We start from the raw sequence: 26,865 nt of genomic DNA, 5'->3' as shown, positions 1-26,865 counted from the left end.
TGTTTAGACTAGTAAAAATCTTTAATGACAGAATCAGAATGCACTGATCCAGGAAGTCACTGTCAGATAGGTAGTAGGAGTCAGAACTGGTATAATCAGTTACACAGTGATCCACTATTTGGAAATTAACCATGTGGAAAATGAATTAAAATTAATTTTCCAGCTGTTGTATCTCACCATGGCAGCTATCAGGATGGAATGTGAAATATGACCCTGGGGGAAGGGAAATAGAAAAGAACTAAAATATTAGTGAGGGAATACTTACTTGGTATTATGGATAAAGATTAGGTAGGACTTAAGGTGATAAGAGTGACTTGGTTCTTTCCTTTCTGGTATTTTAGAACAAATCTGTTTTAAAACGAGATTCGTGTAGAATCTCTGTGGTGGATACATAAGTGTTCACTGTACATCTTTTAACTTTTCTGTTTTAACTTATTTGATTACAAGCCCATACATATCCTAGAGGGGTTTCCTGGAGGGTATGGTAATACGAATACATTTCTTTGCACATAACTTGTCTGTCATAATGAGAAACATGTTAAATATTTTTTTTTGAGACAGAGTCTCATTTTGTCACCCTCAGTAGAGCGCTATGATGTCATAGCTCACAGCAACCTCAAACTCTTGGGCTTAAGTGATTCTCTTGCCTCAGCCTCCCAAGTAGCTGGGATTATAGGCGCCCACCACAACACCCAGCTATTTTTAGAGGCAGGGTCTTGCTTTGGCTCAGGCTGGTCTCAAACCCGTGAGCTAAGACAATCCACCCACCTTGGCCTCCCAGAGTGTTAGGATTACAGGTGTGAGCCACCATCCCCGGCCAGAAATATGTTAAATATTTTGGAAACTAAAGCTAGTAAATGTCCAGATTGCTAGCAGTTTAATCTTGTGGCCTCACCAAAATGATCCTCTCCAACATCTGGGCAGTCTGACCAGCTGCTTCGCTCAGACCACGACTTAATTTTTCATTCTCCTCTACCAGGGACTGATTCTTCTCCATCAGGGATTGTAGATTCTCTGATGGCTCCACACTAAAAGTAAATAACATATTAGAAAAATATCTGATAGATAACACCTATATGAAAGGTGGATAAAAATATATTCCATAGGCCTTCTGAGCGGGAGATTAGGTTAAAAATACCCCTAAAAATGTCTGGGAAAAGTGAGTCCAACATGATCTATCCTCCTATCCAGTTAGCATAGTATATTGAATGAGCAACAAAAATACCCATGAGGCATTTTAATGGTTTGGAGGAAGGTAATCATTCAGAGCCAAATATGGTTGTAACAGGATGACTAAGCTCTACCCTGGATCTTGGTTTAGGATGTTCCTACTTGTGTTGTGTTGGTAAGAAGTGAAGGCAAATTGTAGCTAAAATACATTTTCTCTCACTTTTCTTCCCACCCTCAATCCTTCATCAAAAATCAGGGTAAGCGGGAAGGAAGAAGTATGAAGGAGGTAGAAGAGACTCTGCTCAGGGTCAAAATGTAATCTATCAACACAAGTTGATTATCTATTTACTGTAAAGTTTAGGGAAATAGCATTTAAGAAGTCAGAAAGTTTAAATGATGACCAGTGGCCTCTAAGAGTACATTTCACGATTCTTTATAAATAAGTGCTTCCTTCTAAATGCTTGCTTTGCTTAGAATTGATGACCCATAGTCTCCTGTTCATTTGCCAATCAATTTTAAATTGCTTAGAGTGTTTGTTGGCAGCAATGGTATCCGTTTCAAATAGGAGTAAAAGGGAGGGACAGAAATAGCTTGAAGGAATATATATAGGCAAGAACCTTTGGAACTTATACATATCACTTTACACCAGTTCAAGACTAGTGAAGCAGACCAATAAGAAACATAGATTTTTTTTTTTAAATTCACTGAGTTGAAATGTTCAAAAGACTGGAAAATAGGACTGGTAAAAAAAGATCAGAAGAAATATGAAGATTTGATCTAAAGAAGACTGAAGGGAAAAATGAATAGTCGTCAAGGCTATGATAAAGAGAAAAAAAAAGACAGGGAACAGCTGTTCTCAATCTCAATAAAGGCTAAAAAAGAATTTCAGGAATAAAGTGATGCCCTCTCACCCAGCTTAAGACCCCCATCAATTCTCATAGAAGATTTTAGACTGCTCTTTATCAAAAAGTTAATAGCAGGCTCGGTGCCTGTAGAACAGTGGTTACAGTGCCAGCCACATACACCGAAGTTGTCAGGTTCAAACCCGGCCCAGGCCAGCTAACTAACAATGACAACTTCAACAAAAAATAGTCGGGCATTGTGGTGGGCACCTGTAGTCCCAGCTACTTGGGAGGCTGAGGCAAGAGAATCGCTTGAGCCCAAGAGTTTGAGATTGCTGTGAGCTGTGACACCGCAATACTCTACCGAGGGTGACATAGTGAGACTCTGTTTCAAAAAAAAAGTTAATAGCAAGGCCCCACAATAAGATCTTATATTACACTGTAGAGAATCTATTAAAACTCTTATGAAGGAATGTTCAATCAAAACACGGATTATAGGACGGCGCCTGTGGCTCAAGGAGTAGAGTGTTGGCCCCATATGCCGAGGGTGGCAGGTTCAAGTCCAGCCCCGGCCAAAAAAAAAAAAAGATTGGACCCACACCTTTCACCATTAACTAAGATAGACTCTCATTGGATTAAAGATTTAAACTTAAGACATGAAACTATAAAAATACTAGAGGAGAGTGCAGGGAAAACCCTTGAAGAAATCAGTCTGGGCGAGTATTTTATGAGGAGGACCCCCTGGGCAATTAAAGCAGCTTCAAAAATACACTACTGGGACTTGATCAAACTAAAAAGCTTCTGCACAGCCAAGAACACAGTAAGTAAAGCAAGCAAACAGCCCTCAGAATGGGAGAAGATATTTGCAGGTTATATCTCTGACAAAGGTTTAATAACCAGAATCCACAGAGAACTCAAACGCATCAGCAAGAAAAAAACAAGGGATCCCATCGCAGGCTGGGCAAGGGATTTGAAGAGAAACTTCTCTGAAGAAGACAGGCGCACGGCCTTCAGACATATGAAAAAATGCTCATCATCTTTAATCATCAGAGAAATGCAAATCAAAACTACTTTGAGATATCATCTAACTCCAGTGAGACTAGCCTATATCACAAAATCTCAAGACCAGAGAGGTTGGTGTGGATGTGGAGAAAAGGGAACACTTCTGCACTGCTGGTGGGAATGCAAATTAATACATTCCTTTTGGAAAGATATATGGAGAACACTCAGATCTAAAAATAGATCTGCCATTCAATCCTGTAATTCCTCTGTTGGGCATATACCCAGAAAACCAAAAATCACAACATAACAAAGATATTTGTACCAGAATGTTTATTGCAGCCCAATTCATAATTGCTAAGTCATGGAAAAAGCCCAAGTGCCCATCGATCCATGAATGGATTAATAAATTGTGGTATATGTACACCATGGAATACTATGCAGCCTTAAAGAAAGATGTAGACTTTACCTCTTTCATGTTTACATGGATGGAGCTGGAACATATTCTTCTTAGTAAAGTATCTCAAGAATGGAAGAAAAAGTACCCAATGTACTCAGCCCTACTATGAAACTAATTTGGGGCTCTCACATGAAAGCTATAACCCAGTTACAACCTAACAATAGGGGGAAGTGGGAAAGGGAGGGGAGGGAGGGGGGTGGTTATAGAGGGAGGGGGATTGGTGGGATTATACCTGTGGTGCATCGTACAGGGGTATTTGCGAATATTGGTAAATGTAGAATGTAAATGTCTTGGCACAGTAACTGAGATAATGCCAGGAAGGCTATGTTAACCATTGTGATGAAAATGTGTCAAATGGTCTATGAATCGAGTGTATGATGCCCCATGATCATATCAATGTACACAGCTATGATTTAATAAAAAAAAAGAAAATTAGTAAATAACAAATTTAAAGCTGTTGCAGAGATTTTATAGCATCTTTCTGCAAAATTTGCATGAAAAGTTTTCTACTTAGGAAAATCTTTTGAAAGATTTAGATATTATTTATTTAATAGAGCATTACTTGATTTATATCTTAATGTCTTTTTCTAATCATTGAACATATTTGACATAAATTATATTGAGCGCTGAGGAAATAAGAGAAAGTCATTCCTCAGAGAAAATTCATGTATTTAAGATTATTGTTGTGGAAGAATACTTTGGACAGTCTCTTTCACCATTATCATGATAACCAAAAATATTATCTTTGAAGTCAGACAGGAGCCAAACTGTATGAGTTCAAATCCCAGCTATGCCGTTTATTAAATGAATAATCCTACACAAGTTATTTAAAGTGGTTCTTCTTCAGTATTTTATTTTATTCTTTTTTTTTTTTTTTTTTTGAGACAGAGTTTTACTCTGATTCCCAGGATAGAGGTGTATGGCATCAGCCTCTGTCATAGCAACCTCGAACTCTTGGGTTCAAGCAATCTTCCTGCCTCAGCTTCCCAAGTTCTGGGACTATATACACCTGTGACAAGGACTGGATAATTTTTTCTATTTTTGTTAGAGATGAGATCTCCTCTCTTGCTCTGGCTAGTCTCAAACTCCTGTACTCCAAGCATTCTCCTCCTATGCCTGCTAGAGTGCTAGGATTACAGGTGTGAGTCACTGCTCCTGGACCAGTCTTTTCATTTATAAAATGGGAATGATACTAGGACCTCACTTTGAACTTACTGTAAGGAATTTAGTGACTTAATATAGGTAAACCATTAGGACAATCCCTGGAATTTTATAATTACCAAGTGAGTACATATTAAAACTATTATGTCCAATTATATTTGTTCCAAAGGGTAGACTCCTTCCTCTTGTCTTCCACCTATCTATTAAATACGTGCAACAATTTGGAGATATATTAATTTTTCATTAATGCATGCCTTTATTTATTTACTGAATGCTATTTAAATATGGCATGCCGCTGTTTGGATGTTAGAGATTTATATTAAAAATCCAATCCCTGTTCTCAAGGAGACTCCAATTCTGGGTATAATTTGCAGGATTATTCATTTAATAAATGGGATGGCTGGGATTTGAACTCGGGCAGTTTGGCTCCTGTCTAATTCCAGAGACTCCAATTCTGGGTGTAATTTGAAGGCAAGAAGAAATCTAGACAAACAAGACAAGTTGGAAAACTTTACTTTGGTGGTATAGAAATTTACAATATTTTTTCATTCTTAGTTGAGATAATAAATTATCAATCTCAGCTGTTCTTTAAAATGACTATGTATGAATAATAAAAAGCTTAAACTAAAAAAAAAAAAACTGCAACAACAAAAACATGGATTATAAAAAAAAAAAACTATTAGTAAATTTAAGTGTCATTTTAGATTACTCGGCTTCCTTATTCTTATTAAACTGAAAACTTCCATGTGTCATTCATGTAAGTTGATAAGCTTCAAAGTAACAACACTTAAACTCAATAGTTTTTTGTCCCTAAAAAATTTCAAGGATTTATCTAGATGGGAAAATCATATTTGAGTAAACCATTAATTTTTCCAAGGAAAATTTAGCACTTAGGAATAGGCTCCTCAGTGCTATTGAGGCTAATGTTTGAATATTAACTAAGGTACTCAAATATAGCAATGGGGGGGTTGTATACTAATTTTAGTGACACTAATGTTAATAAGTTCTGCTAACCCACTACCACTGGACCAGTCTGCTGGAATATTTAAATGCTACTATAATTAATAACAATAGTTAACACTCCAATTGAATTATGTGCTAGGCTTTAAATATATTAAACTTACTGAATTTTCACAACAGCTCCATGCTACTCCCATTTTACAATTGAGGAAACTGAGGCACAAAAGGTTAAATAACCCAAAGCCACACAACTAGTGAGTAATGGTGAAACTGGGATTTGAGCTCAGCAGTCTAGTTTCAGAGCCCATGCTCTTAACTACTATGCTGACTATAGATATAGGTACTATAGGAATGCAGAGAATACTGGTTATAAAAGCTCTCACAGTAGTAAGGAAAAAAGAGTATAGATACATTATAGGACCACAATAAGATATAAGACAGCCATATGATGGGGGAAGTCTTTAAAAGCAGAAAACAGGATTACAGACAAAGATCAGACTAAAAAAGAATATACAACAGAAAACCAAAGTTTTTTTATGCTATTTAATTGCCAAGGCCAGGAATTCAAGTTAGCCGAAAATATGTAAATTGATAAACACTCACAGAAAACAAATATGAAAGTTTCAATGACATAAATTCAAAAACAAAAGAACATAATCCAAGGACAGGAACCCAAATATACTCACATATATAAAATGAACTTTTAAAAAATGCCTTATAAAAATGTCTGTACAAATATACATATACATTTTTGAGAAAAGAAGCAGCATCTTTATTTCTCTACAAAACATCGAACAATGAGCTGGGGATGGTGCCTACAATGAGCTGGCTCATGCCTACAACACTAGCACTTTGGGAGGCCAAGGCTAGTCTCTAGCTCCTTGAGGCCAGGAGTTAGAGACCAGCCTGAGCAACATAGTGAGATTCTGTCTCTACAAGAAATAGAAAAATTAGCGGGACATGGGAGTGTCCACCTATAGTCCCAGCTACTTGGGAGGTTGAGATAGGAAAATACTTTGAGCTCAGGAGTTGGAGGCTGCAGTGAGCTGTGACAATGCCACTGTATTCTAGCCCCAGCAACAGAGCTAAACCCTATCTCCAAAAAAAAAAAAAAAAAAAAAAAGGAAAGAAAAACCCACACAACAAAATCCCCTAAAAACAAAAACCAAAAGAGAAATTCTGAACAATAGAGTTTAATTGTTTGATTTATCAACTATTTACAACGAGCCTGAAATGGTTTTCTTATAGTCTTGTCAAACATGATATGTTTGTGCTAAAATGAAAGAAAAGGAAGATGTGACAATTTTTTGTTTTCTTTTTTTTGTTTGTTTGTTTTTTTCTTAGAGGCAGAGTCTCACTTTGTTGCTCTCAGTAGAGTGCTATGGCATCACAGCTCACAGCAACCTCCAGCTCTTGGGCTTAGGCGATTCTCTTGCCTCAGCCTCCCGAGTAGCTGGGACTACAGGTACCCACTACAACACCCAGCTATTTTTTTTGTTGTTGTTGTTGCAGTTTGGCTGGGGCCAGGTTTGAACCTGCCACCCTTGTTATATAGGGCCAGCACCCTATTCACTGAGCCACAGGCACTGCCCAACAATTTTTTCTAAATGAGTAATAGGCCTTTAAGGGACCTTAGTTATCTTCACTTTATCCAACATTCTTAAAATATTATCAGGAAACCCAGACTAGGGTGGCGCCTGTAGCTCAGTGAGTAGGGCGCCAGCCCCATATACCGAGGGTGGTGGGTTTGAACCCGACCCTGGCCAAACTGCAACAACAACAACAAAAAAAGGAAACCCTGACTAAATTCCTAAAAGAGGAAAAATAGAAAAGGGTAGTCATTTTTAGATGATGGGATTATAACAACATTCAAGTTTTATTCTCCATACTTTCTAAATGCTCTACAAGAAGCAATGTATGACTTTTATAATCAGAAAATAAAGAACCAGTTACTGAAAATAAGGACAGTGAAAGAAAATAGGCTTACATCATACATAAGAATAAACATCAAATGGAAAAATGAAATGTAAAAAATAAAGTGAAATTAGTTCTAGAAGAAAACACAGGTGAATTCCCTTTTTTTTCTTTCTAAGCCTATAGCACCTGGTATTCCTGAATTTCTTTTTTATCCTTAGTGTAGGGAAAGGCTTTCTAATGATTAATTGGAATCTAAAAGCATGGGCAGAATATAAATGGTGTAACCATAATCTGGATGCTTCTTAAACAGTTAAACATACAACCCAGAAGTTCCACTCTCAAGAACCTACCCAAGGAAAAAATATATCCATATAAAAACTTGCGAGTGAATTATTTATAATTGCCAAAAAGCAAAACACCCCAAAATTCATCAATTGATAAATGGATAGACAAATGTGGTACATCCAGACAATGAAATACTAGTGAATAAAAGGGAATGAAGTACCTACAAATGATATGTAACATGGATGAATTTTCTATGGAGAATCAGCTAAGCCCAAGAGCTGGAGGTTGCTGTAAGCTGTGATGCCAAGGTACTCTACCGAGGGTGACAAGTGAGACTATGTCTTTAAAAAAAAAAAAAATTATTTTTTTTTTGATTCTCAAAAACATAATATAAATGAAATAAACCAGACAAAGAAAGACCACATACTTACAATTCCATGTATACGAAGTAGTAAGCAAATCTATTATAGAGACAGATTAGTGGTTGCCTTAGGCTGGGAATGGGAGTGACTGCAAATGGGCATGAGGGAACTTTTTTGGGTGATGGACGTGTTCTAAAATTGGATTGTGGTGATAGTTGTACAACTGTGTAAGTTTATTAAAAATCATTGAATTATATACATGAGTAAATTGAATTATATATATAAAATGAGTGAATTTTATTGTATTTAAATTATAATTCAATAAAGCTGCTAAAAAAATCCAGAAGCAATAAAAAAGATTAATGAACTACTATATAACAATACAAATGTTTTATATGGGGCGGCGCCTGTGGCTCAGTCGGTAAGGTGCCGGCCCCATATACCGAGGGTGGCGGGTTCAAGCCCGGCCCCGGCCAAACTGCAACCAAAAGATAGCTGGGCGTTGTGGCGGGCGCCTGTAGTCCCAGCACTCGGGAGGCTGAGGCAAGAGAATCACTTAAGCCCAGGAGTTGGAGGTTGCTGTGAGCTGTGTGAGGCCACGGCACTCTACCGAGGGCCATAAAGTGAGACTCTGTCTCTACAAAAAAAAAGAAAAAACAAATGTTTTATATGACCAAAAAATGAACATAAACAAAGTATATGTAAAAGACAACTGACAAACTGGGAGAAATATTTGTAACATATACCACAAAGTGCTAATATCATTAACACATAAACCATTAAAAGTCAGGGTTTCTATTATTTAAAAAAGCAGAAAATAAGTGTTGGTGAGAATATGGAGAAATTGGAAACTACAGACACTGCTGGTGGGAATATAAAATGGTACTGCCACTATGGAAAATAGTATGGCAGTTTAATTTAAAAATTAAAAACAGAATTACCATGTGATCCAACTATTTCACTTCTAGGTATATACCCAAAAGAATTGAAAGCAGGGATATGAATGGCTATTTGTATATCCATGTTTTTTTTTTTTTTTCCTTTTTTAAGGAGACGGTCTCGCTATTGCCCAGGCTGGAGTGCAGTGGCTATTTATAGGTGAAATCATAGTGCACTACAGGCTCAAACTCCTGGGTTCAATTGATCTTACTGCCTCAGCATTCTGAGTAGCTTGGACTACAGGGCTACAGGCCTAAACCACCATGCCCAACCCTAACCCATGTTTTTTTTTTTTTAAAGACATAGTCTCACTTTGTCACCCTCGGTAGAGTACCTTGGCATCACAGCTCACAGCAACCTCCAGCTCTTGGGCTTAGCTGATTCTCTTACCTCAGCCTCTGGAGTAGCTGGGACTACAGGCACCCAGGGACTAATGGCGCACAAGATAATGCCCAGCTATTTTTTTGTTGCAGTTTGGCCGGGGCCGGGTTTGAACCTACCACCCTTGGTATATGGGGCCGGTGCCCTACTCACTGAGCCACAGGTGCCGCCCAAACCCTAACCCATGTTAATAGCAGCATTATTCACTATAGCTAAAAGATAGAAGCAGCCCAAGTATCCATAGATGGATGAATGTATAAACAAAATGTGGTACATACATACAATGTAATGTTATTCAGTCTTAAAATGGAAGGAAATTCTGACAATGCTATAGCATGTATGAACCTTGAAGACATTATGCTAAGTGAAACAAGTCAGTCACAGAAGGACAAATACTATATGATTCCACTCACATGAGGCACCAAGAATAATCGAATTTATAGAGACAGAAAGTAGAATGTTGGTTGCCAAGGTCTGAAAGGAGAGGGAACGGAGAGTTATTGTTATTATACAGAGTTTCAATTTGGGAAGATAGAAAATGTTTTAGAGATGGATGGCGGTGATTACTGTACAACACTGTGACAGTACTTACCACTAAATTATATACTTAAAAACTGTTAAGATGGTAAGTTTATAACATATATGCAGATATTTCCAAGCTCTCCCTGCTCAAAGGGTCCAGAAGCAGTGAAACCCTAGTAACAAGGAGCACAGCTTAGCGCCAGTGCACAGATATTGGTTTCTAAACACTATTTTCTAAAAAAAGAAACCAAGGCTCCTTGGAGACATGGTTGATTCCAGAACTGGAGCATGGAAAATGCAAGATGGGTTTGAATCACGAAAGCCAACCCATAATGTACACAGCTATGATTTAATATTAATAAAAAAAAAGCCAACTCAAAGGAGCTCCTCATGGACAAATGAAGAACAATTTGAGCAATAAAACAAATGACAGTACTAGATGTTAACCAATAGAATAAATATCCACGCATCTATACAGATAAAACTAAATAGTCATATAAATAAAGGGGAATAAGAGACAGCTCTTCCTCACAGAATTCCAATTAATAAATCTCCAAGTCCAGAACCCATGCTGTTTCTATTACATCAGACTGCTTCAAATATAACTGGCTAAGTCCTAAAAGTTAGCAAGGTTGGTCGATCCATACCTTGACACCAAGTGCTATCAGAAACCTTAGTAAATCAGGGACAAACAGTTATTATTAGGAGAAATAGCCTCTACTATAATACACATTTAAAATTAATATATGACTCTTACTTCATAGATCCAGGCAGGGTACCTCCATGGGCTTGTAGCAACAAGACCTGTAGGTGTTGTACCTGGAAGAAGCAAAGAAAAATCATCAGACAGCCACAAAGCAAATGCTACTTATCCCCTGGCAGTGAAATTACCACAATTAGCATTAGGGTAATTTTACTCAATGCCTATGAAATCTAAAGCAGATTTTAGATACTACAGAAGGCATGAGAGTCGACGAGCCCATGATAAAAGAACAATTGACACTGCATGAACAACTATTACTTATGAGTTGTCTTTTATCTTAACATCTTTAGTTTTAATTGAGCACCTTTTTTTAAAAAAAAAAGACAGGGATCTAGCTATGTTGCCCAGGCTGTGGCACTGTGGCTACTCACAGGTGCTACAGTACTGCAGTCTTGAACTCCTGGCCTCGAGGGATCTTCCTGCCTTAGCCTCCTGAGTATCTGGGGAATACCTATTTTTTAAATCAAACTCAGCACTGGGCTGTACATGTAGGGGCATATAAAAATAAGATATGGTCTTTAGTCTCAAGTTTACAATCTAGTTGAGGAAGACAAGCCTAAAGCCTAAAATAGTAGGAAATAATATAAAGCCGAAGATGGTAAATTGTCAGGAATAGTTAAGTACTTTAGGGTTCTGAGAAGCAGCAAATTAACAAAACCCTAAAACTGTCAAAGGGAGGCTTCACAGAAATGAGTCTTAAACCAGAGCTCATGTGCAAGCATCCTCTCCCATTCCCTTTTATGGCACAAGATGAGCTGTTCTGCTTCCTAAGACTAGATGCGTGGATATTTATTCTTTGCTTGTACTTTGGATCCCCACTCTTCTTGCCTCCTTATGAATCTTACTGTTATTCCTTCTCTCTTCTGTATTTTTAACTTCTCCCTGTCTACAAGATCCTTCTTATTAAGATTAAAACATGGGCCAGGTACAGTGGATCATGTCTGTAATCCTAGCACTCTGGGAGGCCAAGGTGAGAAAACTGCTTTAGCTCAGGAGTTTGAGACCAGCCTGAGCAAGAGCAAGACCCTGTCTCTACTAAAAATAATAAAAAAAATATAGACATTGTAGTGAACACCTGTAGTTCCAGCTACTTGGGAGGCTGAGGCAGAAGGATCATTTAAACCCAGGAATTTGAGGTTGCCGTGAGCTTGGCTGATGCCATGGCACTCTAGCCTGGGGAAACAGAGTGAGACTTTGTTTCAAAAAAAAAAAAAAAAAAGAAGAAACAAAATCAGATTAAAACATGTTCAAGTCTCTCCCATCTTAAAACAAAGACACCATCCCCAATCCCACTTCCTCTCTCTTGCCCTATTTCTCTTTTTAACAATCGAAGTTTGGGAAAACAGTTTACTCTAATTTCCTCCAATTGCTTGTCTCAAAAAAAAAAAAAAAAAAAGATTTGCAACTAGGCAACCTGGCTGCAGTGTCAATGTTCTTAGCCACTCACTATACAGCCATCCCCCCTCCCTTGATATATTTGGGGGATTGGTTCTAGGAATCCACACATTCAAAATCAACAGTCAGCTCTGCAGAACTAGTATATATGAAAAGGTGGTCCTCTGTATGTATACTTAGGTTTCTCATCCCTCAAATACTATACCTTTGATCCATGTTTGGTTGAAAAAAATCCACATGTAAGTGGAATAGTGCAGTTCAAAACCCGTGTTGTTTAAGGGTCAAAAGTACTTTAACATACATGCTGCTTCTTCTCCCTGTAACTCTTTTCCTTCTTTTGTACATAGTTAATTCCTACTCAATCCCTCAAATCTCAGCTCAAAAAAACAACCGTGGATTGAAAACATTTGAAAAAAATAATAGAAAATAACAATACAACAATAAAAATATAAACAAAAATATGGTATAACAACTATTTATATAGTGTTTATATCATATTAGGAATTATAAATGGTCTAGAAATGATTTAAAGTATATAAGAGGATATGTGTAGGTTATATGGAAGTATTATGCCATTTTATCTAAGAAACTTGAACATCCATGGCTTTTGTTCTCTACCAGGGTCCTGGAACCAATCCTCGGCAGATACAGAGGGATGACTATGTCATAGAAGACCCTGACCTATTCCACACTTTCATCAGACACTATAGCACACTATCCCGGTTCATAATTATCTAATATTGTATGATTATGTATGATTATGAATTTAGTGTTTGCCTTTCATGCTAGGCAATAAGTTTCACAAAGGTAGAAACTGCGTCTGCTTTGCTCAGTAAGGTATCCCAGCACAGACCTGGCACATAATAGCATTCAATAAATATTTAATGTTGGAACAAATGAGCAAATAAATGAATAGGAAAAGGGGCATTTTTGGAAATAGGAATAAACATGAAAGAAAATAGGGGGATAGAACTGAGTATGGTATTTTATAATTAAAATGATATTGTGGACAGGTAAATTACTTATATTCTCTATAGTAAATCCTAGGAGTAAAGGAAATAAAGAACAAAACAGAATGTAGTACTACATTGGTCCTCAGAAGGATCACTGTATTGAGGTTGCAGTGAGCTACGATGAAACCACTGCACTCTAGCCCAGGTGACAAAGCAAGACTCATCCCAAAAAAAGGAAGAAGAGAGGGAAGAGGAGGGAACAGAGAGGGAAGAAAGAGATTAAGTGAATAGTAGTCATCCCTGAGGGAGAAGGCCAGGGAGGGGGTGGAGCGAGCACAAAATAGTTGGAAAACACCAGATTTCTGGTAGGAAAAATTCTGAAAGTCAAGAAAATTTGACCTCCTCCAACCTCCATCAATCCAATTGCCTGCCTTCTCAGCTCTTCTGCCAGGGTTACACGACCAGTCATATTGATTGCACCACAAATTCATGCTCCTAGTGAGCTACCTCTCTTGTTCTGGTAACAGTGATTTCAGGCCTTTCTGTGGTTTCTTCAAGCCTTTTACCCTATTATCTGACTGCTCTTAGATGATGACCTTGCCATCTACTTAAATGAAACAGTCATCAAGCTAAAAATCTCTCAATTTCCTTCTTTTCCTCCCTGTAAGTAGTGTCACTGTATTCCTTCTATCCTAACCTTTCTTTTAGTTTTGGTAGCACGTATCTCCTCTACAGTCTAAAGCAAATCCCTCTTTATTTGTAATTAGAATCTCAACTACTTAGAGAAGGCCTTTTACCAACTAGTCCCTATTCTCAGTTTCAGTCTCTCTCAACTGGTTCTTCCACTTGTTCAAGTCTCTTCCATATTTAAAAAACATACACCTACATCCTTTGACCCTTGACTACCTGGCTATTGCCCTTTTTCACCTTGCCTTCTTTTTTTTTTTTTGTAGAGACAGAGTCTCACTTTATTGCCCTCGGTAGAGTGCCATGACATCATACAGCTCACAGCAACCTCCAACTCCTGGGCTGAAGCGATTGTCTTGCCTCAGCCTCCCGAGTAGCTGGGACTACAGGCGCCTGCCACAACGCCCAGCTATTTTTTGGTTTGCAGTTCAGCAGGGGCCGGGTTTGAACCCGCCACCCTGGGTATATGGGGCCGGCGCCTTACCGACTGAGCCACAGGCGTCGCCCACCTTGCCTTCTTAAAAGAAGCTTCCTCCACTTCCTTATCTACCACTCCATCCATTGTATCCTGCAGCAGCCTGCTCTTATTGTTACCTTGGCTTTCTTCTCACTGAAGTCACCAATAGCCTCCTTGTTAATAAAAATCAATGAATATTCTCAATGCTTACCTTCATATTTCTTTATAAATTTATATGTTTGAAACCCTCCTTGAAATGTTCTTCCCTTGGCTTCCATGACAGCATTGGTTTTCGTCGTACATATCTATTTCTTATTAATCTCATTGCCTTCTGTTTTCCCCCCATTCCTTAAATGCTGGTGTTTCCCAGAATTCTGTTTTTGGCCTTTTTCTCTTCTTTATTTGCTCATTCAACAATTATTTAGTGAATACCTTTTTTTTTGTTTTTTTAGTGAATAACTTTAAGGTGCTGGGTATTCTTTGATCTCCTCTACTCCATAACTTCAGATACTATCTAAATACCGATGACTCTTAAATCTCTATCTTCAGCTTAGATCTCTCTACATTAAACCCATACTGCCAGCTATGTTTAAACATTTCTACTTATATGTCCCCTAAGTCCCTCAAATTCAAAATGACTGAAACTGGGGCAGCGCCTGTGGCTCAGTGAGTAGGGTGCTGGCCCCATATGCCGAGGGTGGCGGGTTCAAACCCAGCCCCGGCCAAACTGCAACCAAAAAATAGCCGGGCGTTGTGGCAGGCGCCTGTAGTCCCAGCTGCTCGGGAGGCTGAGGCAAGAAAATCGCGTAAGCCCAAGAGTTAGAGGTTGCTGTGAGCCGTGTGACGCCACGGCACTCTACCCAACGGTGGTACAGTGAGACTCTGTCTCTACAAAAAAAAAAAAAATGACTGAAACTGAATTCATCATTTCTATTTTTCTATCAGAACCTGTTTCGCTCCTATATACCCTGACTCAGTGATTATTACTACCATTCCCTCAGTTGCCTCAGCAAGAAACTTGGAAACTACCTTGACTCTTACACCACACTTCTTTCCCCATATCAAATTTGTTACCAAGTAAGCCTGATACATTCTGTTTCCCTTGTTTTTTGCTCTAATTTGCCCCCTTCTCTTCATCTCTATTGTTACTATCTTTAGTTCAGGCCATAGTTCTCACTTAGGTTATTATAACAGGCTAATTTATTTTCTTACTTCTGGTCATGCCTACCTCTAATCTACTTTCTTCACACTTGCTAGAGTGATCTTCTTAAAATACTATTTTACTTAAAACTCTTCAGTGGCTCTTCGGTTTTCAAGACAAACAAGGAACTTCAGAATTTGGCTCCTGCTCCTTCTCTCACTGTTCACTTTTTTATCAGTGAAATCTCTAATGCCTTCCCTAATCTTAAGTAGACAGAAAACATATTAATAGGAGTTACTTTTAGAGGTCCCCAAACTAACATAATGCTTAACCATCTCTAAAGTCCTGATATAGGAGAAACTGAAAAATAGAAACTCTGTCATTCCATTCACATACTTGTAATTTTTCCCATCAAATTTTAAGTCCCTTATACCTGTTGCTTTAGGTGATTAAGTTCAGCTGTCTGGGGATCTATATTAATAATAGGTTTGTTCTTGATTTTTCTTGCTCTGTCAGCGTAGCGAAGGGTATTTAATGTTTCCTCTAGATTGGAGTCAGCAGGACTCACACAGGCTATCATAAGAGTATGGCTATTACCTCCTAGAGAATCTGAAAAACAAAAAGCCAATAAAGAACAACGGAAGGAAATAAAATAAAAGAAGTCCATTTGAGTTCACGACTTAAAACTCAGCTATAAAAAAGTTCTTAGATATCTACAATTTTCCATTTATGCAAATGTAAAAAACACTATATGATTTATGCTATGTAAAATGATACAGTTTAGAATCCTAATGCACGTGTCACCATTTTTAAGAGAGACTGTGACTTAAATTAAGTTAAAACATCTAAGGCCTTGCCCAAAAAGTTAAGAGCCACTACTGGGATTAAACATTCTTAGGATGCCCCCTCCAGGTGGATTTTAATTCTCCAGGGAATTCTGCTTAGCAGTACTAATAATTAAAGAACAGTAATTAAGTTCATTTTCCGATCCAATGTACTAAGTGCAGTTGGCACTCTATGGATTTTTTGGCTTTGAAAGTCATATATGAAGACATCTTTCCATCATTTCAGAAGCCTTCCTGCCAACGGCCCTCTTTCCTACTTATCAATTAGACAACTCTGTATGTAATAGTCAAAATAACTGGCTTTTTATCTGCTTCATATTTTCTTTCTCAGCACTATCATTTTAAGGTACTCTTTCTGAATTTTTGAGGTACTTTGGGCTTACCTTGAAGCAGTCGAGTCAACTTGGAATCCCTATAGGGCACAAAGCCACCCTTTTTGTCATCTCCAAGAGCACTGATTACATTACCCAAGCACAGCAGGCCTCGATTAATATTAATACCTAAGAGCAGGAAATAAAATTTAAATTGCTTGGTAAAACATTTAACATATACAAACATTTCTTCTGAGAAAGAGAAAAGAAATAAAGACCCCATGGAAACATTAAGTCTTAAGAAATATTAGGAATGGAGAAGCAAGAATCCAAATGTACTCAATTCTAAGATGATCAGTAGATCATCTAATACAAGGTGGGGGTAAGGGTTTGAGGAAGTGGGGAGAGGGGAGGAGGTAGGGGAATGCGGGTCATGGTGTATGGCACATGTCTTGGGGGCGGGACACAATTATAAGACGGACTTTATAACAAATGCAACCAGCGTAACCTAATTCTTTGTACCCTTGATGAATCCTAAACAATAAAAAAAGGCCAACATCAAAAAAAAAAGAAATATTAGAATATTAAGAAAACTTCTTAATCCTATTCACTTTTCTAAGTATCTCTTTAAGTTCAAAGGACAGAGGTCCAAATGTTGGATATGTACACTTGAGCTCATTTGTACTTCTTGACCTTTCTCATGGGAACAAAGACAGATAACTATCATCATGACAACAATCAACTATATATTTATTTTTTATATAAGTTATCAAACCTTAAATTAATGCTGTAAAATTGAATGGACAGCTATTTCTTACCATCTTATAATCATTATTTTTATTATCATTCTCATTTCATAGATAAGGAAATAAGCTCAGAGGTTAAATGGTTCACCTAAGGTCCAACATCTAGTAGGTGGTAAGCCTGAGATTCCATCTTAGAATTTTAGTTAAGTCTTATGCTCTTTCCATTATACCATGCTGAAATACTTCGCCTATTTTTGCTTTTAAAAGGGTAAAGATTCTTTTTCACTTCATTTAATTCTAATGTTTTCTTTTTAAATATACTAATCTGTGAAGTTCTTCTAAAATACCTGACTTTCTACATTTACTGTGAAATGGGTATATATAACAGTATAATGGTGAATTACTTTGGCTAGGTTCCAATCCTGGCTTGTCACTGATTAGGTATATGATTTTTGCTAAGTTCTCCCATAACATGAGGCAAATCTACCTACCTTATTGGGTTGTGGTAGAGAATTAAATAAGACACTATATATAAAAGTTAGATGATAAATAAATGGTGTTATGGTTTGAATGTTTGTGTCCCCTCCAAAATTCAGGTTGAAATTTAATTCCCAATACAACAGTATTAGGAAATGGGCCTTTAGGAGGTGAGTAGGCCATAAAGTCTCTGCCCTCATGGGTGGTATTAGTGCCTTATAAAAGAGCTGGTGGGAACCAGGAGCATCTAACTGTGCCCTGCAGCTGGCTATGAATGCTTACCTATGGTGGTACGTATCACAAAAATTATACAAACCTTTTTTTGGCTCATCAATTTTCGTTAGTATTTGTATACTTAATGTGTGGGCCAAGGCAACTATTAGATAAGCATTCATAGTCAGCCATGGGCTGTGGTAGAACCCCCCTGATTGCTAGCCCTTTTGCACTTCTGTCCCTTCTGCCATGTGAGAACACAGCATTCATCCCTTTTTTCCCATTTGTATATAAGGATGTCACAAGAAGATGCCCTCAGCAGACAATGATTCTGCTGGTGCCATAATCTTGGACTTCTCAGCCTCCAGGAAGGACTATAACAAATAAATTTCTATTGTTTATAAATTACCCTACCTAAGATATTTTGATATAGCAGCACAAATGGACCAGGACAAACAGTATCATCATCGTTAGCTCTATACTTTTACAGCCATACTTTGGACTCCATAATAACATGAAACATTTACAAGATTCTGAATTCCAAATTCCTCTCTGACTGCATCCTACTGTTCTTCCATTTCTTTTTTTGTTATGTTTCAGATTAATATGGGGGTACATATGATTAGGTTACATAGTTTGCTTTTTTAAGGTTAAAGTTTGGGTTGTAGTTGTGCCCTTCACTGAACAAGTATACAATATACCCATGCAGTGTACCCTATCCTTCCACTTCTTTCAAGAATACTGCCCTATTCCCTTTTTGTGACTATCAATTTACTGATACTTTCTAGTATTGTCGGTAAATCAGCCTTTCCTGGACCTTAAACTCCTATTCTGAACCCTATGGTCAATCATTTCGGTTATGCTTTCCTGAGAACTCATTGGACCTATGACCTTCTGCCATTACCACCATATCAATTCCCAACCATAGGTTAAACCAACTCTGTGTGTGTGTGTTATCTATAGGCTGCAATGCTGAAGAAATAAATAACATAGCCAAATGGACAGCATCCATTATAAACACAATGTCCAACCTAGGATTCCTAGTTTACTAATCTAATCTAATCCACCATGACAGCTATTCTAAATACTCATTTATAAGATTATAAACCTACTTTCACCTTCTATTGATAGATGATTTTACCAAATACTTTATGGAGATCAAAGTTACTCCCAAAGGCTCAACTTTCCCTCTATCTCACATTCTTTCCTTTGCTGTTACCCATTCTTTCATCCTTCCACTTGCTCCAGAGGAAACCGCTGCTTTTATTTTCAAGGCTCTGCCTTCTGCTTCCACCCATGTTTCTATTCCCTCCATTTCCTTTGTGATCCTGGATCCTTTGATCTTCTCTTTTTCTTTTGGATCTTCAATTTATTTTCCCTTTACTAATTCTTTCTTTTTGGTTTATATGCATGTTCAAACCTCCCCAATCTAAAAACAGAAAAACAATTTCCTCAAACAATCATTCCTTTATTTTATTTTTATTGCCAATTGGAAGACATACCATTACACAGAGCCATTTATCCTACTCAGGACTTGCCAATACCCATTCTAATCCTTATATTAGTCCATTTTTTCCACCCCCTTTTCTAGCCAAACAGAACATTGCACTATCTTATTGGCCCATATCCCACCTAGATATAAGGAGAGACTGCTGAAGTTATTCAAAACTGCTGAGCAAAATTTCTTTCTTTTTGAGAACAGAGTCTCACTCCATCACTCTGGGTAGAATGCCCTGTCATCATAGTTCATAGCAACCTCAAACTCTTGGGTTCAAGAGATCCTCTTGCCTCAGCCTCCCGAGTAGGTAGGACGATGGGCATCTACCACACTACCCAGCTGTTTTTTCTATTTTTAGTAGAGATGGGGTCTGGCTCTTGCTCAGGTTGGTCTCAAATTTCTGACTCAAGCAATTCACCCTTGAACTCCTGACTCAAGCAATTCACCCACCTCCCAAAGTGCCAGGATTACAGCCCTGAGCCACTGTGCCTGGCCCTCAAAATTTCTATCTATAGTTTCATATAGGAACAAAATATTAATAAAATTCCAGATGAACCCTAAGAAGAATGTATGGTTATGATCTAAGTAAGAACCATAAAATTAAGGATAGAGTAGGCAGGTCTTTTCCTTCTTCAAATGAGAGCTGGGGCTCTAGAATAGAAAAAAAGCTAAGGGATATAAATGTTTCTCTAGAAAGAAATCATCACAAAACAGCATTTATTTCCGGTTGCTAAGATATGAAAATGTTAAGTTATTTACAACAATGGAATATACATCACAAAGACTGGGAAGACATGTTTGTAGAGACTTAAAAGTTCTGATCAAGCTCAGCTATGAAGAAAAATGCCCAGATAAAATTATACAATCAAAAAAAAATATATTATACAATCAGAAGTTCTTCTCTCTCAGGCTTGGTGCCCGTAGAACAGTGGTTACAGCACCAGCCATATACACCAAGGCTGGCAGGTTCGAACCCAGCCCGGGCCAGATAAACAACAATGACAATGGCAACAAAAAGTAAAAGAGCTGGGCATTGTGGCGGGCACCTGTAATTCCAGCTACTTGGGAGGCTGAGGCAAGAGAATTGCTTAAGTCCAAGAGTTTGAGGTTGCTGTGAGCTGTGATGCCACAGCACTCTCCTGAGGGTCACATAGTGAGACAGTCTCAAAAAAAAAAAAAAAAAGAAAGAAAGAAACAAGAAGTTCTCTCTGTAAAATTGAGAAAAGATCAAGTAAGGGAAAGAGTAAAAAATACTACTTAACATTTTTGGGTGTTTGTTCACCATGACAATAAATAAAGAATAAAAGAGAGATTTAACTTCAAAAGGGAAATACAACTTCACAGCTATCATGGAGGCACATTATAATGGGTTTTACAACTGAAACAAAGGAGTATATTTGTAACAAGAGAGAAAACCCAGGTAGGAAAGAAATGAAAGAAATATCTCTATATGCGGTGGTTCTCAACTGAAGGCAATTCTGCTTCCTAGGGAACATTTTGGTTGTCATAACTTGGGGGTAGGGTATGTGTGCTACTAGTATCTAATAGGTACAGGCCAAGGATGCTAAATGTCTTACAATGCATAGGGAAATCTCCTTCCCCCTAAACAATTATTTGACCCAAAATGTTAACAGAGCCACAGCCGAGAAACCCTGCTGTATATGTGAAGAAAATGTATATGGGCCTATGGCAGGTGGCATAGCCAAGTAAATTAAGGTATAAAACAGTAGTAATATTACAATATAGACACGATCTGCCTGGTCAGAAAGGGAATGATCTGTTACTCAAATATATCAAAAAACTTAAGGAGGCAACCAGTGAGAGGGGTATAGAGTGGGAAGGGCACTTGATTAGGAGAAAGAGAATCTTAGCTCAAACTCTGCCTCTGCCACTTACCAATGTGTGTGATGTTGAACAAGTCACTGAAATTTTCCTTTATCCATAAAACAGGAGCAATACCTACTTTACCTTATGGGACTGTGATAAAAATCAAATGTGATCTGTAAAGGGCTATCTACGTATAAGTTATCATTAACAGAGTACAGAAACTGGATAATCTGGATATTTGCTAGGTCACATGAGGCTGAAAGCAGAATATCTGATAAATCCCTTATTTATTCTGATAACACTTTCTTCACCCAAAAGTTACTATGGATGAAAAAGGAAATGGCTGTTTTAGCCTTCAAGTTGACACACAAGGAAGAATTGATTATAGAAGTAAAATAATGGAAATCTAGTTGTAGGGGACTAAGGTGCAGGTCAGATGTCAGTACCCTAGAATTTAAGAAGCCACTCTCTAAAATTCAAGCAAAAACATAGTTCAGATCCCAGAGACAGAAAGTCTAAAAGAGAAAATAAAAAAGGAAAGCAGTCTTTCAAGAAAGAAAATTGTCAGGGCGGCGCCTGTGGCTCAGTGAGTAGGGCGCCGGCCCCATATGCCGAGGGTGGTGGGTTCAAACCCTAGCCCTGGCCAAACTGCAACAGAAAAATAGCCGGGTGTTGTGGCGGGCACCTGTAGTCCCAGCTGCTCAGGAGGCTGAGGCAGGAGAATCGCGTAAGCCCAAGAGTTAGAGGTTGCTGTGAGCCGTGTGACGCCACGGCACTCTACCCGAGGGCGGTACCGTGAGACTCTGTCTCTACAAAAAAAAAAAAAAAAAAAAGAAAGAAAATTGTAATCATCTAGTCACAAATTATTCCAAGAGAAAAATCAATGTAGCTACATTGGAATGGGTTTCAAATAAACTCATATATAAAAAGAACACATAAAGCACTACAGGAAATTCTGCTCTAATATAGTAGACTAACTACCAACACTTCTCTCCTCTCCCTTATAAGACACCATTTAAAAGGAATAAAAAATTTGCTAACCCACTAGATCACAGAGAATAGGAGAGGAAATATCAGTAGACAGAAGGTTTCAATATTTTCTTGGAATAATATAAAGAGCCTTCAGAGGAACAATAATGATGACAATAGTGATAAAACAGTTACCTAATATGCCTATAAAGTAGATAGTATAATTATTGCTATTTTGACAGATATGAAAGTTGAGGCACAAAGTCAGGGCAAAGTCAGGTAACTTGTCCAAGGTCACACACAGCCTATTAAGTGGCAGAATCAGAATCTGAATGTATGCAGTATAGCTCCAAAGTCCATCAAGTCTTAATGTCTATGCTCTACGGAATGAGCTAATTTGCTCACATAGAAGGTACCAGGTTCTGTGGAAGGAAAGCCTGGGGTTGAAAAGAGGGAGTTGGTAATAAATCTATACAGTATTTAGAACTCTTGAATTCTCAAGTCTCCTCTTCAGAGCCAGGAGACTACTGTAACACCCACTCTCAATCATTCCTAGTTTACTTTATGCGATATACTTTTTATACTCACCCATTAAATGTTGGTATTCTCTTGAGACTGTATTAAGGTCTTTTATAATATAGACTCTCCCTGTGTGATCTTATCCATGCCTAGAATTCCAACAAACATCTACGTACTAATAACTCCCTAAATCTTTATCTCTAAAACAGACCTATTTCCTAATGTGCAAACATGAATTATGACTGTCTACTGAACACCTCTAGTGGGTTATGCCAAATGAAATTGCATAAAAACAATTAACAAAACAGAATTCACCTTTCAGTGCAAACCTATTCCACTTACAGCACTATACCTTTTCAATGTCTCACCATATAATCTATCACCCAACCAACAGCAAATCTGAGTCATCCTGGACTTTTATTTTCTCACCCCACACATCCAAATCCTTTATTCACTGAACATTTAGTGAATATGTATAATGCTTAAGGCATTGTGCTAGGTATTAAAGATACAAAGAATGAGCAAGTCATGATACCTTCTCCCAAGCAGTTAATAGTCAAAAGGGAGAGACAAACATACACACAAACAAATAATTGCAAATATAATATTAGAGGAAGAGATATGTAGTTAAAATGGATTCTCATAGTGGGTAAACTTCACCTGGGAAGGTAAAGAAAGGTTTTAGAGAAGAATTGAAGTTTGAGATGAATTGTGAAGGATGACTAGGACAATGCCAATAGAGAAGGGAAGGGCAGGAAAGAACAGCGGAAGGACATTCCAGGCAGAGGAAGTTACATATGCCAAGGTCCATGTTTGTGAGAAAACATCATACATTTAGGAACTACAGGTAGCTCAATATGAGTACAATGCAAATTATGAGATGGAGAGTGACAAACAATGAGGTCAGAGGATAGTTAGGGACCAATCACAAAAGTCTTATATGTCATGACCAAATATTTATATTTATCCTATAGGACAGTGGTTTCCAACTGTATTCCTCAGATACTTCAGGGAGCCACAGAGATACTTCAGAGCTTCTGCAAAGGTAATTTGAATTTTGTTTTAAATAATTAAGTACATTCACATTGCTGTGCAACTACTGCCAATTAAAATTATTTTAACCATTTTTTAACTACATTTAGATAGTTCACTCCAATGTGGTATATACAAATATTAACACGCAAAAGTCTACCAATGTGCACCAAGGCTAATTTTTCTGTAGTCTTTGAGAAAACGCTACCATTTGTGCATATGTTTGAATATTTTACAAATGTATAGTTTAACTTCGTGACTTTGCACTAGACTTTTTTCCATTTCACATGTTCACCCAGAGAAAACTGTGCAAATAATTATATAGTAGTCTCCCCTTATCATTGGTTTCAGTTACCTACAGTCAAGCTATGTCTGAAAATATTACATGGAAAATTCCAGAAATACACAATTCATAAGTTTTAAATTGCACACCATACTGTTTTCAGAAGCATGATATAATTTCATGCTGTTTCACTCCCTCCCACCTTGTATGGGAATAATCCCTTTGTGCCATCCCCACAACTCGCACATTAGTCACTTAGTATCCATCTAAATTATCATCAGATCAACTGTCAAGGTATTGCAGTGCTTGTGTTCAAGTAACCCTTAATTTGCTTAACCCCAGGGCACAAGGGCAGTGATACTGGCCAAAGAAAAGCCATAAAGTTCTTCAAGTTAAAAAGTGAAAGTTCTTGACTTAATAAAGAAAGATAAAACTTATATACTATGGTTGCTAAGATCTACAAGAAGAATGAATCCACTATCTGCAAAATTATGGAGAAGGAAAAAGAAATTCATATTTTTGCTATTGTACCTCAAACTACAAAAGTTATAGTCACAGTGCATGATAAATACTCGGTTAAGATGAAAAAGGTATTAAATTTGTGGGTGGAAGACACAAACAGAAAACATGCTGTGACTGAGAGTAACACGATTCACCACGAAGCATTGAGCCTGTATGAAGACTTCAGCAAGGGATATCCCTGAAATGAGCGACACTATGTCATTTACTTAGTTATACATAGTTAAACAGATTTAGAAATACATTTGAACTGAAAACCATAAAAATTACTGGAGAAGTTGTATCTGCTGATGAAGAAGCATAGGGTTTGAAGCATAGGGTTCACTACTTTCTGTGGTGTCAAGCATCCACTAGTGGTCTTGGAGCGTATCCCTTGTGGATAAGGGAGGACTGCTGCACCACTAGAGCACATAAGCTTATACTTAACACACCAGAGGCAGTTCCTCAATTCATGTGCTCATCACTGCATCAGGGTCAATTGTATAATAACAAATGTGCAACTTAATATGTTAAGATGGTACTAATGATGGTTTCAGTGTTTCTTGTAAGCTTTGAGTGTGTTTTGTTAGACATTTATAGTTATTATATAATGTAAATTATGAAAGATACTGTTAGTGATCCAACTCTGGACTTTCCCACTCTCCCTAAGTTCCTGAATCAATTTAATAATTGAAAATAATCCCAAGATTGAAAAGTGGGCTGTTAAAAATATTTATAATTTGCAACTATGTATCAGTATCAGTCAAGATTTTCTCGTTAATGTACCACCAGAACAAATTATAGGAATTAACTGCAAAATCTTAAATAAGATTATAACTATCACCCATAATCACCATCATGCTATGTACTAAGAATTAATAATGTTCACTAGAATCTTATTTGATTTTTTTATTATTATTAAATAAAGTCTTGGCAGCATCTGTGGCTCAAAGGAGTAGGGCACCGGCCCCATATGCCGGAGGTGGCGAATTCAAACTCAGCCCCGGCCAAAAGAAAAAAAAAAAAAACTGCAAAAAAAAAAAAATAGAGTCTTATTTGAAATAGCAAAGTCTGGAATCAACCTAAATGTTCATCAATAGAGGAACGGCATAATAAATATAATAGGTCAAGTGCAGTGGCTCACGCCTGTAATCCTAACACTCTGGGAGGCCAAGGCAGGTGGATTGCTTGAGCTCAGAAGTTCAAGACCAGCCTGAGCAAGAGTGAGATCTTGTCTCTACTAAAATAGAAAAGTTAGCTGGGCATTGTGGTGGGTACATGTAGTCTCAGGTACTTGAGAAGTTGAGGCGTGAGAATCACTTGAGCCTAAGAATTTGAGGTTGCTGTGAGCTTTGACAATGCCACGGCACTCAACCCCAGAGCAACGGAGTGAGATTCTGTCTGAAATAAATAAATAGAATGGTATATCCACATAATATACAGACATGAAAAAGAACATGGTAGATCTATATATGCTGATGTGGAACTATCTCCAACACATATAGTTAAGAGGAAAAATAAGGAGTAGACAACTGTACACAGTATGCTTCCATTTGTATAGAAAGAGAATATCTAAAAGTATAGACTAGGAATATTAAGAGAAAAAAATTATTTTGTTTTACATTTTTAAAAAATGTTTCATTTTCAAATAGTGATAGATTGTTTGGAAGTTGCAAAAATATGGCCAGAGAGGGCCTGTGCATCCTTTACCCAGCCTCCTCCAATGGTAAAATCTTACACAAATATAGTACAACGCCAAAACAGAAAATTGATATCAGTACAATCTGCACACCTTATTTGGCTTTCACCCTAGTTATTATGCATACTGTGTGTATAAGTGTATATGGGTGGTTCTGTAAAAATTTTATCACATGTACTACTTCATCTAACCATCACCAACATCAAGATACAAAACTGTCCTATCACCACAAAGGTTTCTCACGCTATCCTTTATAGGCACACCTTCCCCCTCACCACTCAATCCCTAACCCCTGGTAACCACAAATCTTTTTAAATTTCAAGAATGTTATAAATAGTTACAGAGAACCAGAGATTAGGGATGGGGAAAGAATATGACTTCAAAAAGCTAGAATAAGGGAGTTGTTTAGAATGATGGAACTGATAGGTACCCTTGTGTGCTGCTGATTATATGACTCTACATATTAAAACTTTAGAACTGGGCTCAGCACCAGTAGCACAGTGGTTACTGCGCCAGCCACACACACTAAGGGTGGTGGGTTCGAACCTGGCTCA

The 26,865-nt window shown here is 37.7% G+C and overlaps 1 protein-coding gene across 1 annotated transcript in view; it reads right to left on the bottom strand.

The window, feature by feature from the left end:
- KIF4A (kinesin family member 4A) overlaps nucleotides 1-26,865 on the bottom strand; it is a 186,884-nt gene that overhangs the window by 92,026 nt on the left and 67,993 nt on the right. The window contains exons 8-11 of the mRNA XM_053580928.1: nucleotides 16,623-16,739; nucleotides 15,828-16,003; nucleotides 10,756-10,817; nucleotides 896-1,028 (exon numbers count right to left, since the gene is read on the bottom strand). Coding sequence (XP_053436903.1) covers nucleotides 896-1,028; nucleotides 10,756-10,817; nucleotides 15,828-16,003; nucleotides 16,623-16,739 — 488 coding nt within the window. The remainder of the gene's footprint in view (nucleotides 1-895; nucleotides 1,029-10,755; nucleotides 10,818-15,827; nucleotides 16,004-16,622; nucleotides 16,740-26,865) is intronic.

Source organism: Nycticebus coucang, chromosome X (genome assembly GCF_027406575.1).
Source record: "Nycticebus coucang isolate mNycCou1 chromosome X, mNycCou1.pri, whole genome shotgun sequence".
Lineage (NCBI taxonomy): Eukaryota > Metazoa > Chordata > Mammalia > Primates > Lorisidae > Nycticebus > Nycticebus coucang.
This window is presented reverse-complemented; position numbering and strand designations above follow the sequence as displayed.